The 15,947-nt window shown below is 40.4% G+C and overlaps 1 protein-coding gene across 1 annotated transcript; it reads right to left on the reverse strand.

The window, feature by feature from the left end:
• Positions 1 to 12,813: 12,813 nt before the first annotated feature.
• LOC148583437 (uncharacterized) lies at positions 12,814 to 13,614 on the reverse strand. The gene has a single exon (XM_088511421.1). The coding sequence runs from the start codon at positions 13,612 to 13,614 to the stop codon at positions 12,814 to 12,816; it is 801 nt and encodes a 266-aa protein (XP_088367547.1).
• Between the last annotated feature and the right edge of the window lie 2,333 nt (positions 13,615 to 15,947).

Here is a 15,947-nt window from a genome sequence, read left to right on the forward strand (position 1 = left end):
TCCACTGCAGAATTTTCATAGGAAGCTCCAATCATGTAAGCGATCCATTTTGAGATGGGTAAAAAAAACAGTCCATGTTACGGAAGATCTTATTCGGTCTAAAACAAATGAGCTTGAAGAGATACAAGGGGCGGAAGGGGACATTAATTTGGCAGCTGAACAAGCTCTAATGGAAGAGGTGAATGAGCTACTAGAGCAAGACGACACAAAATGGAGGCAAAGAGGTAAGGAAAATTGGCTTATCCATGGAGATCGTAATACGAAGTTCTTTCATGCGTGTGCCACGCAGCGGAGAACTAGTAATACTATCTCTCAGATTGTAGATGGAAATGGCCAAGCGTGGGATACGACGGAGGGGATTGAGAAAGCTTTTGTGGCTTATTATAAGAGCCTCTTTACTTCGGCTAGGCCAACTTCTATTGCTGAATGTACAAATGCAGTGGAGCGGAAGGTGACCTGTGGAATGGGCAGCAAACTCTTAGCACCTTTCACTATGGAGGAGATTGTAGATGCGCTTAAACAGATGGCGCCATTAAAAGCACCAGGTCCCGACGGATATACGACTGGATTCTACCAACAGCATTGGAGTACGATAGGCCCGAAGGTATATGAAGCGGTCCTACATTTTCTCAATTTTTCTGTTATGGAACCTGTTCTTAATACAACTCGCATTGCATTGATTCCGAAAAATAATAATCCCAAGTGTGTTTCCGATTATAGTCCTATTAGCTTATGTAATGTTTTGTATAAGATTATATCAAAAGTTTTAGCTAATAGGCTCAAGGAGGTCCTACCTCTTGTAATATCACCCTTTCAAAGTGCTTTTCTTCCAAGGCGTTTAATTACAAACAATATATTAGCAGCCTACGAAACTTTACATTCAATGCATATCTATATGTGGAGTAAATTAGGATAAATGGGCATCAAGATGGATATGAGTAAAGCTTATGACAGGGTGGAGTGGGTGTTTTTGGAGTCAGTAATGCACAAGATGGGGTTCCCTGCAAGATGGGTACAATTGATTATGGAGTGTGTTCAAACCGTCACCTATTCAATTATTGTCAATAGGCAGCCGGTGGGCCATATAATCCAAGAGAGAGGTTTGAGACAAGGTGATCCGCTATCACCATATCTTTTTCTTATCTGTGCAGAGGCACTTAGCTCTATGCTAAGCAGAGCAGAGGAAAATGGGGTTATTACAGGGGTGCCTACTTCGAAGAATGGTCCACGAATTAGCCATCTCTTCTTTGCAGACGATAGCCTTCTCTTTTGTAAGGCTAATTTGATGGAGTGGCGACGACTTACTAAGATTTTAGACAAATACGAAGCGGCCTCGGGACAGAAGTTGAATAAGGACAAGACCTCCCTATTTTTTAGTCGCAACACCAGCGGTGCTAAAAGAGAAGAGATTACCTGGCTGTCAGGATTACAAGCTATTGATAAATATGATAAATACTTGGGGTTGCCAACTTTGGTGGGAAGATCGAGATCAAAAGCTTCCAAAACATTAAGGATAGAGTGTGGAACCGGTTGCAAAATTCGAAAGTCAATTTTCTTTCGCAAGCGGGGAAGGAAATTTTGTTGAAGGCCGTTATTCAAGCCATTCCTACATATTGTATGTCGGTGTTTTTACTGCCGGTTTCTTTATGTAAGGATATCAATAGGCTTATGCAAAGGTTTTGGTGGGGGCACAAGGAGAACTTGTCCAAAATTCATTGGATGAGTTGGGAACGGATGAGTACATCCAAGGCAAAGGGGGGTCTCGGATTTAGAGACTTGGTCTTCTTTAATAAGGCGTTATAAGCAAAACAAATTTGGAGACTCATACAAAATCCGGATTCTCTAGTAGCTCGAATTATTAAAGCGAAATATTATCCTACGAAGAGGGTTTTAGAAGCTCAAGTGGGGAAAAGGCCATCTTTGGCTTGGAGGAGCATCATCTCGGCAAAGGATATTATAAAGAAGCGGACTATGTGGAGGGTAGGAGATAGGAAAGATATCCGAGTATGGGGAGACTATTGGCTCCCAAGAAAAAACCACCTTTGCCGTCCAGTCAACAACGAGCACACTTGCGGCTAATTTCATGGTGCATGACCTGATTGATGTGGATACGAGGGGGTGGAAACATGATTTAATCTCCGAAAATTTTTCTGAGGAGGAAGCAGCAGTGATACAGAACATTCTTCTTAGTCCTTTATTCCCGAAAGATAAATTAATTTGGAGGTGTGCAGCCAATGGACAGTTTCCAGTCCGCAGTGCTTATCATTTGGTTGTTGATCGGCAAGCCGAGGCACGTGGGCCATCGTCAAACTAGGGACGAGGGAGAGATATATGGAAAGTATGTTGGAAACTGAACATCCCTAACACAGTGAAGATGTTTGTATGGAGAGCTTGCCACAATCTATTGCCAACTAAAACCAATCTGTGCAAGAAAAAAGTGATTGACTCACCTATGTGCCCAATCTGTCATCTAGAGGAGGAAAGCACAGAGCATATTGTTTGGTCCTGCCCTACAGCATCTGATGTGTGGAGTTGCAGTTCCATTAAGCTACAGAAGAGTATATGGGGTAATGGAGATTTTATGCAATTATTTAAAGATCTAATTGGCTGATATGAGCGACAAGAGCTGGAACTCTTTGCGGTGATAGCTAGAAGGATCTGGATGAGACGCAATAATGTTGTTCATGGGGGTATTTTTCTGTCTCCTAACCAATTATTTGAGAAAGTAGCTGCTGATTTAGATTACTTCCAGAGGGTTACGGCATAACCAGAGGGGCCGAAAATTACAACACACCAGCCATAAGTGAGTCAGTGGCAACCCCCCCCTGTAAGAATGATCAAAGTGAACTAGGACGCTGCATTAGATCACCGAAACTTCTGTGTTGGGATGGGTTTATTAGCAAGGGATGCAGATGGTCGATTCTTGATGGCTTGTGGGATTAAGACCAGTATAGAAGTGGAGCCTACAACGGCAGAAGCTCTAGCTGCTTTACATGCCGTGATTTTTGCTAAGGAGATGGGCTATTCGAACGTTATTTTTTAGGGAGATGCTTTAATGACTGTGAAAGCAATAAACTCCAGGGAAGCATGTGAGTGCAGCTATGACCATTTTGTGGAGGATGTGAAGCGGTTGCTGGGTGGGTTCACTTTGTCAAGCTTTGTTCATGTTATTAGGGGAGCAAATTCTGCTGCCCATCACTTAGCAAAAGAAGCTTGTACCCATGTCACTGACATACATTGGTGGCATTGTATTCCATCGTGTGTTGATGGTATTATTAGGAAGGAGGAGACCACACTCCTCTTTTCTCGATTTGCTCGTTGTGAGCTTCAATAAAATTCCACTATTATTCTTTCAAAAAAAAAAAAAAAAGACGGTTTCTAATAGTGCATTTAAAAAAAGATAGTTTGAAAAAGGTGGTTTGAAGATGTAAAGATTCACTTTTTACGCTAGTGGCAACAACACTCTTTTTCCTTATATAATTTTTTTTTCCCTTTTATTCCTTATATATATATATATGGCCCTCCCAATTGTTAAAAAATAATTGGACTTTTTAAGATAAATGATAGTAACGAGTCAAGCATTTGTCCACGTGGCCCTTGCAAATCTTTTATCTTTATATGAGAATCTTGATTTTTTTTTCTTTCTGTTGTATCTTGCTTGAATGATAGGAAGCTAAATGTGTGGAAGATAACTAGAAAGAGACACCCTATAATTCATTTCTTTTCATTTATATATATAAAAATAATAAAAAAAAAAAACTACAAAAAATTCACAAAAAATTACCTACAGCTACTTCTTTAAACATTGGGAATGCAACAGTGCTTTCCTAAACTTTATTTATTTTTTATTTTTCTATACCAATGCTTCTTCTTTATTCATTTCATAAAAATAGGGTATGTTGCTCTGACAAAACAATTTCATAAGTATTGAAATTTATTCTATGCAAATTTGATCTATGCTTTGTTTAACTCTTTGAATGCTACCGTTCCAATCTGTTTCAGATTTACAGCATATTCTAGTGAATCACATCCCTACCTACTGCCCAGTCAATCACAACTTTCTCAACTAGACAATCATTTCCTTGTTTTTCCATCACTGCTTCAAGCACAGTCTCATTTATTGCCTCTACGATCGGTGACAATTTTTTTAAGATTTAATATCGTTATTCTTAAGGTTTTGTGTAAACAAAATCTTAGAAAATGACTAAAAGGACTTGAAACCCAACACTACAACAATTTAATTTTTTAGTTACGGACCATTAGTAACGTGTTAACACTATGCTAACACGTTACTAAAGTGTTTGACGGGTTGTGAAAGTGTCCGTGACTATTTGAAATTTGGTAACGTGTCACTTCACAAACTGACACGTTACAAAATTTATTGTAACGTGTAGATTCTGACACGTTACCATTTGGTAACGTGTCAGAATCTACCACGTTACCACACATCTGCCACGTTACCAAATATGGTAACGTGGCAGCCATCTACCACGTTACAACACATGGTAACGTGGCATAATCTCCCACGTTACCACATATGGTAACATGGGAAATTATGCCACGTTTTCAAATTTGACTGCTGAATTTTTTTTTTTTTTTTTACAATTTTCTCTGTTACAATAATTTTCTCCGCTCGTTATACCTGATATACGAGTTACATATAATAACAATCCAATAATCTATCAATCCAACATCAAATAATCCAACATCAGCGTAGGAAATAGTAAAATACAATACAACTAAGGTTATACACAAATACAATCCAACTACTTTGACCAAAGCCGAATGAACATCATTATGACCATTATCTTCCGACTTCTCCGCACTAACGGCAAATAATAAAACAAACAATCAATCAGTTAATTGACATTTGTAATATAATATTATCAACTCCTAATAGATAAGCAATGTCCAAGTAAGTAAGAAAACAATTGAATAATTGTCACATAAATAACCTCGACATACATATTTGCACGAGCTATGCATATACATATTTGCACGACCTATGCAAAGCTCCAATCACAACCAAACCAACCAGCAAATGCAAAGTAAAATATTTTGAGTTCATATATATATATACTCACGGGGTGCCTGAATGACGGTATAATATCTTGACAAACGAGACTTCTGTCCAGCCCGTGTCTGGTGTAGGATTTCATTGTGATCGTCGTCCTCAGCTTCTATTCTTACGTCATCTACACATGCAAATTATGTTGCATTTGTATTATATACAATTGTGTTAGATATGACTACAATTTATTTACCAAACAAAATTAATAGCCCTTAAAATAATATTCATCTCGTAAGATAATCGTGTTACCCAAATAGAAACAATAAGAATATATTGTTACCTGATCCGCTATCAACTGAGGATCTCAGAAACACTCGGGCAAGGGACTCTGCATCTTGTAGATTCCTGATAGTCGTCACCTCCGGCTCGGACCCCATCTGTCTTGACCCCTCAAGGCTGTGAATCCGAGCCTCATACGCCGCTATCTGAGCAGACATCTGCTCAGCCATCTGTGCTAGCCTCGCATCCATTTGCTCTCTGTGCTTCTCCGTCTCTGCTTCAATGACTCTTTCGAGTTCTTCGCGCGAGACCATCCCGCCACGGTTCTGCGACCGTGCTTGGGACGGTGTATAGTATGAGTGGATGGTGCCGCGTGCAAGCAAAATATTTTTACTAACTCCTCGTACACGACCCGCATACTCAGGCTTATTGTCGTGCGCCTAAGCATACGCGTCATCCGATGTCCATTTAATCGGGTCCTGGGTCATTTTCTAATAATTCTTCCATCCGTGCCTGTACATGAGCATTGTTATATATATAATTGCTAAGACTCAATAAGTTAATGCATAAATAAAAATTCACGACAAGGTGTCTGCCTCTTACAATTCGAGCTGCGGCCACCGGATTTGGGCAACTACCATCTTTCTTTGTATGAATCTTGATATAAGTCTTGGCTTGCGTAGGAGCCTTGCCCAAATTAATTACCTGCAATAAGTTTAAACTATCAATGAAACGTTCATATATATAGTACACAATATATGACATATGTATATAGTTATGGTAAGTTATAGTAGTACATCCTCATATGCCACCCTTACATATCTCTTCGAGCCGGTGTAATGTGGTGTTTCATTCTGTGCTCATATTTCTTTCATGTGTGCACAAAAAGACTACGAACACAACATTTAGACGTTATTTACAGCTAAGCCACCGAACAATTACAACTAACAAAACACATATAGTTTGAAGTGACCTACTTGATAAGTGGGATCACACCATTTCACCAACAATATTTTCACGTCTTTGAGGTTGTACTTTGAAATGGTCGCGCCCACCCTTGCCAACACGGTCGCAGGAGTGTCGTCGATTTGAATCATAAGCGTTTGCCTTAACTTATGCCTCAAAAGCTTCTGCTTCTCGCACATGTCTCTGAAAGCGTCTTCTTTAATTTCCTTCATATTCGACCCTCGCATAATGTAAAAGTAATTCTGCATTAATTAAAAAATAGGGTATCAAAATGCTGATTGTTTTACGAAATTTAATATACAAATGCTACATATTATATATTAAGAACATCTAATCTACAGTACTTACCATCAATGAATCAAATAAATCCTCCTTGGATTGTTGTGGTACATCCTTCCAGTTGTCAGATAGCTTGATAAAGGACCCGGCCTTGCAAGTCTTGCCCATCATCCGTCTAAATTTTTTGCCGCTTTGTCCTACGGGCTGCCACGCGCCATTATACTCCATGACGACCATTTTCCCCTCGAAAATGTTTCACAACTTGTGCGAGTCACTTACGGTCACCACCTCAAAGTTACCCTCGCTATCTGCAATGATAAAGTATATATTAACATACAAATGGTTAAATATATATTATTTGAATTTGTAAACTTAATTACTACATGTAACACTATGCGCAAAAATGTACATATTTATGGTTCGAAATAGAATACATACATACTTATCGTGCGAACCTGGTAGACAGTCAATGCTGGCCAAGCAGGGTCATCTGTCCCATCATCCATGTCATTAGGGACCTATGCCTCACTGCCATCCACACGTGCGTTGCTGGATGGATGACAATGATCAAAATACCCGTGTGGCAATATACTAATCTGTGTCAATGTGGGCCCGATCGTTTGCATACATGGGGATTCGTCGGCGACGCAAGGAGTAGGGTCATACCGATACCGGAATTGGGTAAGGCCTGTCGGAACGCCTGGGTATCAGAGACCATTCGTCAGATCAATCGAAGAGCCGGGAATGTCGAGGACAAAATCGTCTGTCGCAGGTATATGCCCTTCCACATGCTGTGGAAGTATGGGTCGATACCCTGGTTGCTACCTCATAAGTATAGCAGCTTCCTACGTCTCACTATCAGTTAGGGCATGATGCCCTCTCGACCTAGAAGATTGTGTCCTCCGTCCTCTTGTCGCCCCCCGAGCACTCATATCTACCTACAAAATACAGAACACACCCAATTAGTTGTGTATAGGGTTAAAAATATTCACCATTTCTGTAAAGAAAATTTGACAATTAATGTACAAATAAATTACAACAAACCAATCAATGTCCAATATTTAATTCATATAGAATGACATACGCTTCGATTGGTGCGAAGCCAAGTCGGACGTATTGGATGTTATCATGCGGATCGTTTAGTTGATTATTGTTTAAAATGAGTGGCTCACTCTCGTGATAATTCGCATGATCATCATGAGGCGCTTGACCATGACCAACATCGTATATGTTCCTAGGTTTTGTCCTCACCAAGCAAACCCAATCTGGGTTCCTTTCATCTCCGACGTAAAAAACTTGTTCCACTTGAGATACTAGTACATACGGCTCATCACTAATCAGCTCCACCTTATGGACAAGGTTTTTGAAGTTAATAAGCGTTAGGCCATACTCGTCAACTTGGAATCCCCTGTCCCTTGTGGTGCCCGCCCAATCACACTTGAACATAATATACTTTGTCCTGTCGTAATATTCAACCTCCAGTATTTGAGTTACCTTCCCGTAGTATGTTTCGCCATCAACAGTCGGCACGCAAACGCCACTATTTTGAGACCTCTTCCCAACATCATCTGCGACAGTGCGAAAGAACATGCCGTTGACCATATATTTATTATATTGGACTGCTGAGTCCATCGGCCCTCTACAATGCATTACTAGTTTCTCACCCATATCCTTCCTGCGTCGATCGTCCGAACAATCGACCTACGAGTCATATACAACGACGAAGTATAATTAATGCAATGACGAAACATTATGGAATTTACTAGGTGTGCATGACATAGGCTTACGAAGTCACGGTACCAATCGCAAAATTGATTCAAAAGTTGGGTTTCCAACTGATCGTCCGTTGGTCACCTCCTGTTTGCAGTTTCTCTGATCGAATCCTTGTGCATCCTACATACCCGATATAAAATCAATTACATTTCATTCACAACTAACGTTGTTGCAAGATATGAGTATGCATATATTCATTACACAATACTCACGTCCGTAATTGGAGGAAGTCATCTGAGTTAAATAGAATGTAACGGTGAATCTGTGTCAACGTGAGTCGGTCGAGGACGACTCGGGTTTCAGCCCCTTTAGGCCCATCCAGGTTTCGTTGCGGCCTATTGTGAAATGTCGGTGTGTTCTTTAAATACATCGAACAGAGGGTCACCAACTCGGTTGCTATGTAGCCCTCCATAATGCAGCCCTCAGGTGCCGCTTTATTGCGCACACTAGATTTGAACACCCCGAGACTCCTACAAATCAAAACTAGTCAACTATTACATCTAATAATTGTTTTTAAATAAATAAACGACAAAAAAAGTTTAGTTTTAATTTTTTAAAGGAAATGTTACCTCTCTGCCGGATACATCCGCCTATACTGTACCGGTCCACCAAGTCGGCATTCACAGACAAGATGCATCACAACATGAACCATGCTGGTGAAAAAACTAGGCGGGAATATCTGTTCCATCTTGCACAGAGTGATATAGATCCCAACCTCAAGTCGGGGCATATCCTCTTGGGTCAATACCGTTGAACATATGCCCCTGAAGAATACAGACATCTCAACTAGCGGTCTAACCACGTTACCGGGCAGTGATCCACGTAATGCAATTGGGAGAACCTGTTGCATCAATACATGATTGTAATGACTCTTCAAACCCAATATTGTCCGGTCCTTAAGTTTTACAGATTTGAAAATGTTCGAGGCATATCCGTCTAGCACCCTTATATTTCGAAGCACTTTTAGAAAATTAGTTTTATCCTCCTTCGACATCGTGTGGCAAGCATGAGGCATATAGATTCTTCCATTATCACCTATGAAAGGATGAAGTGCTGGTCTCAAAGCCATTTCTTGCAAGTCTTTACGGGCTTTAAGGTTGTCCTTCGTTTTTTCCTTAATGTTGAGTATTGTGCCAATTATATTGTCCATCACATTTTTCTTTATGTGCATGACATCAAGGTTGTGCCGCAATAAATTATCCTACCAGTACAGCAAACGAAAGAAAATACTTTTCGTCTTCCACATTGTATTATCCGTCATTTTCCTTTTTGCATGTGAATTATCAATGTTAACTGACTTACCAACACTCTCATCCCCAAATACCATCCCTTCTAACAGTTTTAAGATTTCATCTCCATCTGGAACATCGGGGGCACATTCTAGTTCTCGGTTACTGTCAAATGTATTTTTATTCCGCCTCCACGGATGATCCATGGGCAAGTATCACCTATGCCCCATAAAGCAAAACTTACTTCCGTGTTTTAACCGTCTAGACCTTGTTGCATGCTTACAGCAATGGGCATGCCTTTCCACCCCTTGTAGGCCACACAGACAAGTCCGCGTATGCCGGAAAGTCATTAATTGTCCACATCAGCTGCGCTCGAAGCATGAAATTATTTTTCAAGGAGACATCAAATGTTCATACCCCCACACTCTATAGTGCCTACAATTTCTCAATTAACGGTTGCATGTAGACATCTATATCCATTACAGGTGAGCTTGGGCCAGGAATAACTAGGGATAATATGAAGACGCTTGCTTTATGCACATCCTAGGAGGGAGGTTGTACGGTACAAGCATTACAGGCTAAGTATTGTGGGATGTGCTCATGTTCCCAAAAGGATTAAATCCATCCGAGGTTAGGCCAAGTCTTAAATTCCTACTATCCGTTGAAAACTCCGGATATAAATTGTCGAATCACTTTCATGCTTCACCGTCGGCTGGATGCCTCAATACGCCGTCCTTAGTGCGGCCTTCTGCATGCTACCTCATATAGGGTGCAGTATGCTTTGACATAAAAAGCCTCTGTAGTCGTGGTATGATGGGAAACCACTGCAAAACCTTGTCCAGATGTCTCTTACTTGACGCTATGGGGTGGCCATCCTCGTCCAAATGAATTTCATACTTCCACTTAGATTTTCCACATTTAACATATGAATCTAAGTCCTTATTGCCCTTCCAGAACAATATACAATCATTGTGACAAGCCGGAATCTTCTCATACCCGAGTCCCATGTCCCTTAGAAACCGTTTCGCCAACTATGTATTAACTGGCAGAGCTTCATCATCTACAGGCAACAACTTATTGATTAGCTCGAGGAAACACGAGAATATCGTATTACTAACTCCACCCACACACTTCAAATTGTACAGATGTACAGTAACTCTCAGCTTGCTATGTTTGGTCTTATCATTAAGCAGTTTGTCTGCCTTTTTAAACAATTTCTCGTACTTTCGTACGTCACCTCCATCGGATTCGTCATGCACAATGTCTTCTTCCTCTCCATGCACCTCAACCCGAGGCTCATTATTGTCATCTCTAACTTCGTGCATGCCGAATGCATCACGCAACATGGCGTGTATATTTCCAACCTGTTCAGTGCTTGCACCCACAGCTGTTGCCGGACGTGATAAATTGGAGCCAGCATGATAAATTATCAAGCCTCTCGCCATGATAAATCCAGTATGTGTATTGGAGCCATAATCCTTTCCCCCCTGTCAAGGGGTCGTATACAAAATCTGGGGGGTGTCTCCTGTTACAGCGACATGTCTTACAGGGGCACAAAATAAGTTCGTCTGGAGTGTCACAGTTCCTAACTACGAAGTCCACAAACGCTCTACATCCGTCTCTGTATTCCTTCGTACCCCTAGATTTCTTCATCCAACTCTTGTCCATAGTGTTACTACGTACATTAAAAACATAAATATATAAGAATTACGCTAAACCTAATAACATGTACGTTTGTTGTTTTATTAATAACATGTACTCGATCTAATAAAAATTTGCAAAACCTAAACCAATCCAACCAAGAAACAAATTGAAAAGCATAATTTGTTACGGGGACCTAAATAAAATCAAGTTAAGTTATGTTTATGTCGCAATTTTTTTAAAGAAATAAAGTTACATAATTTGTACTTCGTATGGAGACCCTAAATAAAATTCATCTAATTAACCACATATGTAGGTTTTTTTAATTTTAATTTTTTTTTAGCGTTATGTATTTTTAATTATTATATTTGTAATCATTTATATAAATGATTACAAATATAAATCTATTTTCGATTTTTTTATTTTTTACTATATAAATGATAATTTATATAATAAAGGTTTGCAAAACCTACACAAAAAAAAAAAAAAAAGAAAAAAAAAAAGAAGTAATCGAATAGCAATTAGATTACTTAAAAATGTAAATATAAATATTTTGCATGCATGCACATATTGAACAATCCCTTACATTCCTACGTACGTACCTATCATACAAACATGCATGGACCATAAAAATATTATATTTCAATCAAACTAATAAGTTAATTAGCTAACAAAAAAATTACATCATCTATATATACAATGCTGAGAAAAAATTATATATATACACCTGATCGGTGATGATGATAGGGAGATGGCCGAAAAATGAGTGGGTGGTGCGTTGCCCGTCAGTTGCCGGAGAGATGCCGACCGGAGATGACGTCGCCGGCGGAGAGAGCAGGCGGCAGTGGCTGGTGCGGCTGATTTAGGATGAAGAGCCGAGCGACCTGGGAAGCTACAAGATCGGAGTGGTGAAGCTGAGAGAAGAGATCAACGGGAGCTTTGTGAGAAGAAGAGGAAAAAATGCAGAAGAAAGAAGAGGGTGCTGCGCGCGGGGGAGAGAAGAAGAAAAGATAAGGAAAAAAAAGAAAGAAAATGAGAGGAAGAAGAAAGCCCTGCGCAGGCCTGCAGTGCGGGTTCCCAAGGAAAAATGGTAACGTGCCACATTGGCACATTACTACAAGAGTAACGTGCCCCACGTGGCACGTTACGCTTGTTGTAACGTGCCATGTGGCACGTTACTACTAATATATATATATATATATATATATATATATATATATATATATATATATATATATATATATATTACTTAATTAATTCTATAATTAATTAATATATATATATACTTATAATTAAGTATACTTAATATATAATCAATATATATTAATACACTTAATATATTATATATATATATATATATATACTTGCAATTATTTAGCTTTATATATATCTTAATTAGTAGTTGATTGATATATATATATATATATATATATATATATATATATAACATGTAAAGTATATTTATACATGACGAAGAGCTGCTCTATTTAATTAATTTGTCCCCACTTGTATCTATTCCTCAACACTTGGCTCATTAATTAGCTAACTGGTAGATGAATCGATCCAACACTTCTTCCCTTGTATTTCACCCTTTTTTTTTTTTTTTTTGATAAACTGCAGACTTCTCATTAAAAATCAAGCATCTAGAGCAACTTGCTCTGAGAGCACAGCCTCACGTATACAATCAGGGGGTACATCTTTCCAACAACAATCATGGGGATGTTCTATAGCATGTTTGGCTATTAAGTGAGCCACATGATTACCTTCCCTCCCAATAAAAGTGAGTTGCCACCTTTGGAATCCCTGGAGTTCCAGTTTTATGTCCTCTATGATATGCCCCAACCAGCTGCTATCCTTCTCCTTCGAGTTGACAGCATCGATCATGGCCTTTGCGTCCCCTTCAAAATGCACTTGAGGGAGACATAATTCCTTGCACAGGCGTATAGCCAAAAGAAGCGCCATCGCCTCCGCTGCAATCGGTGCCAAACATCCAGCTTGGTTCACACATTTTGCTACCAGCATATTCCCCCAAGAATCCCTTACAACCACTCCGAGCCCCATGCACTCCTTTTGCCTAGCAGTAGCCGCATCACAGTTCGCTTTTACCCACTCCATCACCGGAACTTGCCAGCAAATGCGAGTACTTGGCGTGGCTTGTGCTTCCCGAGAGAGTGGCGTTGCTGTTCCACGCTGCTGGGCCAAATCGTAATCCACAATGGCTTGGTTTGTTTGTGCTAAAATTACCTTTGGATGAGCAAAGGTACCACCATGCAGCATATCGTTTCTTCTCAGCCAAATTCTCCGAGACATTCCTGAGAATTGCCGCAAGTCTTCCGAGCCACACCTGCCAAACATAAATTCCAACAATTGCAAAAAGGTGCTGCCAAAGAAGCAGCACTTTTGAAAACTTGCATTACCCATAGACCATACATCCATGGCAGATGGGCATTGCCACAAAATGTGTAATTCCGTCTCCTCCTCCAATCCACAGACCGGGCAAATACAATCTGAAATTATTTTTCTTTTATGTAAATTTCCCCGGGTCGGGAGAATATTTTTGCAGGCCCTCCATAAAAAATTCTTCTCCACATTAGGCACCTGTAGAGCCCATAATTTTTTCCAGAAGGTGCTGCTCCCCATAGCAGAAGAACTGGTGGCCTTCTTCCGACTTTCTAACTCCTTTTGCATGTGGTATGCACTTTTCACCGAAAAAATTCCATTCTTTGTTCCCCGCCAAATAAGAGAGTCTTCTTGATTTGTGCAACTCAAAGGAATCTCCTTGATTTTTTTTACCTCCTCATTTGTGAATAGAGAGTCCAAAAGAGGGATATTCCACCACTTCGAGTCCATATCAACAAGAGAGTTTACGGTTGCCTCTGAATCGAGATGAGTCGTTGGCGAAATAATTTGGAAAGTGGACGGGTTTGGGAACCATACGAAATAATCGAGATGAGTCGTTCGAGATGAGTCCTTGTATTTCACCCTTAATCTCTATATATATCCAGGACGTCGACGGACACCTTTATTTTGTCTCCACTTAATAATTATCAATTAATTAGTTAATTAATTATCAATTACTAATTAGTAATTGATAATTAATTAATTATCAACTTATACGTAATATTATGTTTTCCCTTGTCATGTTCTCATCTTAAGTTTACATGTCTATATGGGTGTGCTTCTTTTCTCTACGCTCTCTCTTTGAGAACCTAGAGGTGAAGGTTTTGATCTCTTAACTTTTGTGGGTGAGAGATTGATTGGGTGGTGAGAATTGAAGTATGAGTAATATGGCGGACAAGTTGACTGAACAATGGGAAAAATTCACTCTCTTGGAGGAGGAGAGTGTGGGGGTGGAGATTCCGGAGCAAGAAATTGAGACGGTAGTGTCGCAAGGATCGTCGAGCATTGTTGGGAAGCTGTTGACGGATCGAGTGGTGGGGAAGGAGATTGTAAAAATACCTTTGATAAGGGCATGGCACCCCTCTGGATGGGTGAAATTCAAAGACCTTGGACCAAACTTGTTTCTTATAGAGTTCGAACACTCCTGGGACAAATCCAGGATTTTGGAGGGCCGTCCGTGGACTTTAGACGGGCATTTGGTCTCTCTGGTGGATTTTGACGAAATGACGCCCCCTCATTTGATGGAGTTTAAAAAAACGGCATTCTGGGTGCGAATTTTCAAACTTCCGCTCGGATGTATGAGCAAGGCAACTGGATATCGGATTGGTTCTGCTGTTGGGGAAGTGGAGGAGGTCGATGTGAATGAAGATGGTATCAGATGGGGGGAGTATTTGAGGGTACGAATTGTGCTAGACTTAACGAAACCTTTATCCCGGGGGTGGTTTTTGAAAGTGAAAAATGAAACTATTTGGGTCACTTTTCAATATGTAAAGATACCCAAATATTGTTTTCATTGTGGTGTGATCTGTCATGGCAGCAAGGGGTGTGCAGTGCCGGGGAAAAAACGTGAATATGGAAATGACAAGGAACCAGAATTCGGTCCGAGTCTGAGGGTTGTGTCTCTTAAGAGAAGATATGGAGGGAATCGATTCTGGGGTCAAGGGGGGAGGTGCGATCCGAATGAAGGGGAGAGTAGAAAACAATCGGAGAAAGAACATGATGATGCCGAGAGTGCTTTCAAGAAGCCTAGCGGTGGTCGGAGTAAAGCGGAAAACTTTCAGTCGCCGGCTAGGGAAGAGGGCAGTTTCGGCAGAGGGGATGATTGGCAGAATTTCTCCAAGGAAAGTGCGGATTCGATTCCTTTGGAAAAGGAAGGATATAACTTCCATGCAGCGTTGAGCAAACAGGCGACAATCAAGGAGAATCAGAAATTACTCCTATGCAAATCAGCCAATGATTTTGGAGATAAAAGGAAAGCTGATGTGGGCTCCTTAGAATCGCCATTAAATGCCAAAGATAATGGGGGATCAAACAATGTTTACATTGGTCAATGGGAGACAATAAAGAAGCGCATGATTTGGGGAATTATGGAGAAAAATCAGGAGGCTCAATACTTGACTGGAGGGACGCATTCATCCATGTCAGGTGGGGTTGGGTTCGTGGCTGAGAATGTGGCAGAACACGTGGGAAACAAAACTGTCCAGCCAAATAAACATCTGAGCTTTCTGCATGGTGTTCGACCAGTTGGTGGAAACGTTCCATTGGGTGAAGATATGGCACCAATAATGGTACCACAGAATGTGGTCCAGGCCGAGGGAAAAAAAAGAAGCGGTGATGATGGTGAGAGAGGTGTTGTTTCTGGGAGGTCC

This window comes from Corylus avellana, chromosome 10 (assembly GCF_965113065.1).
Source record: "Corylus avellana chromosome 10, dhCorAvel1.hap1.2, whole genome shotgun sequence".
In the NCBI taxonomy this organism is placed as follows: domain Eukaryota; kingdom Viridiplantae; phylum Streptophyta; class Magnoliopsida; order Fagales; family Betulaceae; genus Corylus; species Corylus avellana.

What these genes read in the sequence shown, in the direction of transcription:
- LOC148583437 (XM_088511421.1), bottom strand. Translation starts at nt 13,614, where the DNA reads ATGGATGTATGGTCTATGGGTAATGCAAGTTTTCAAAAGTGCTGCTTC.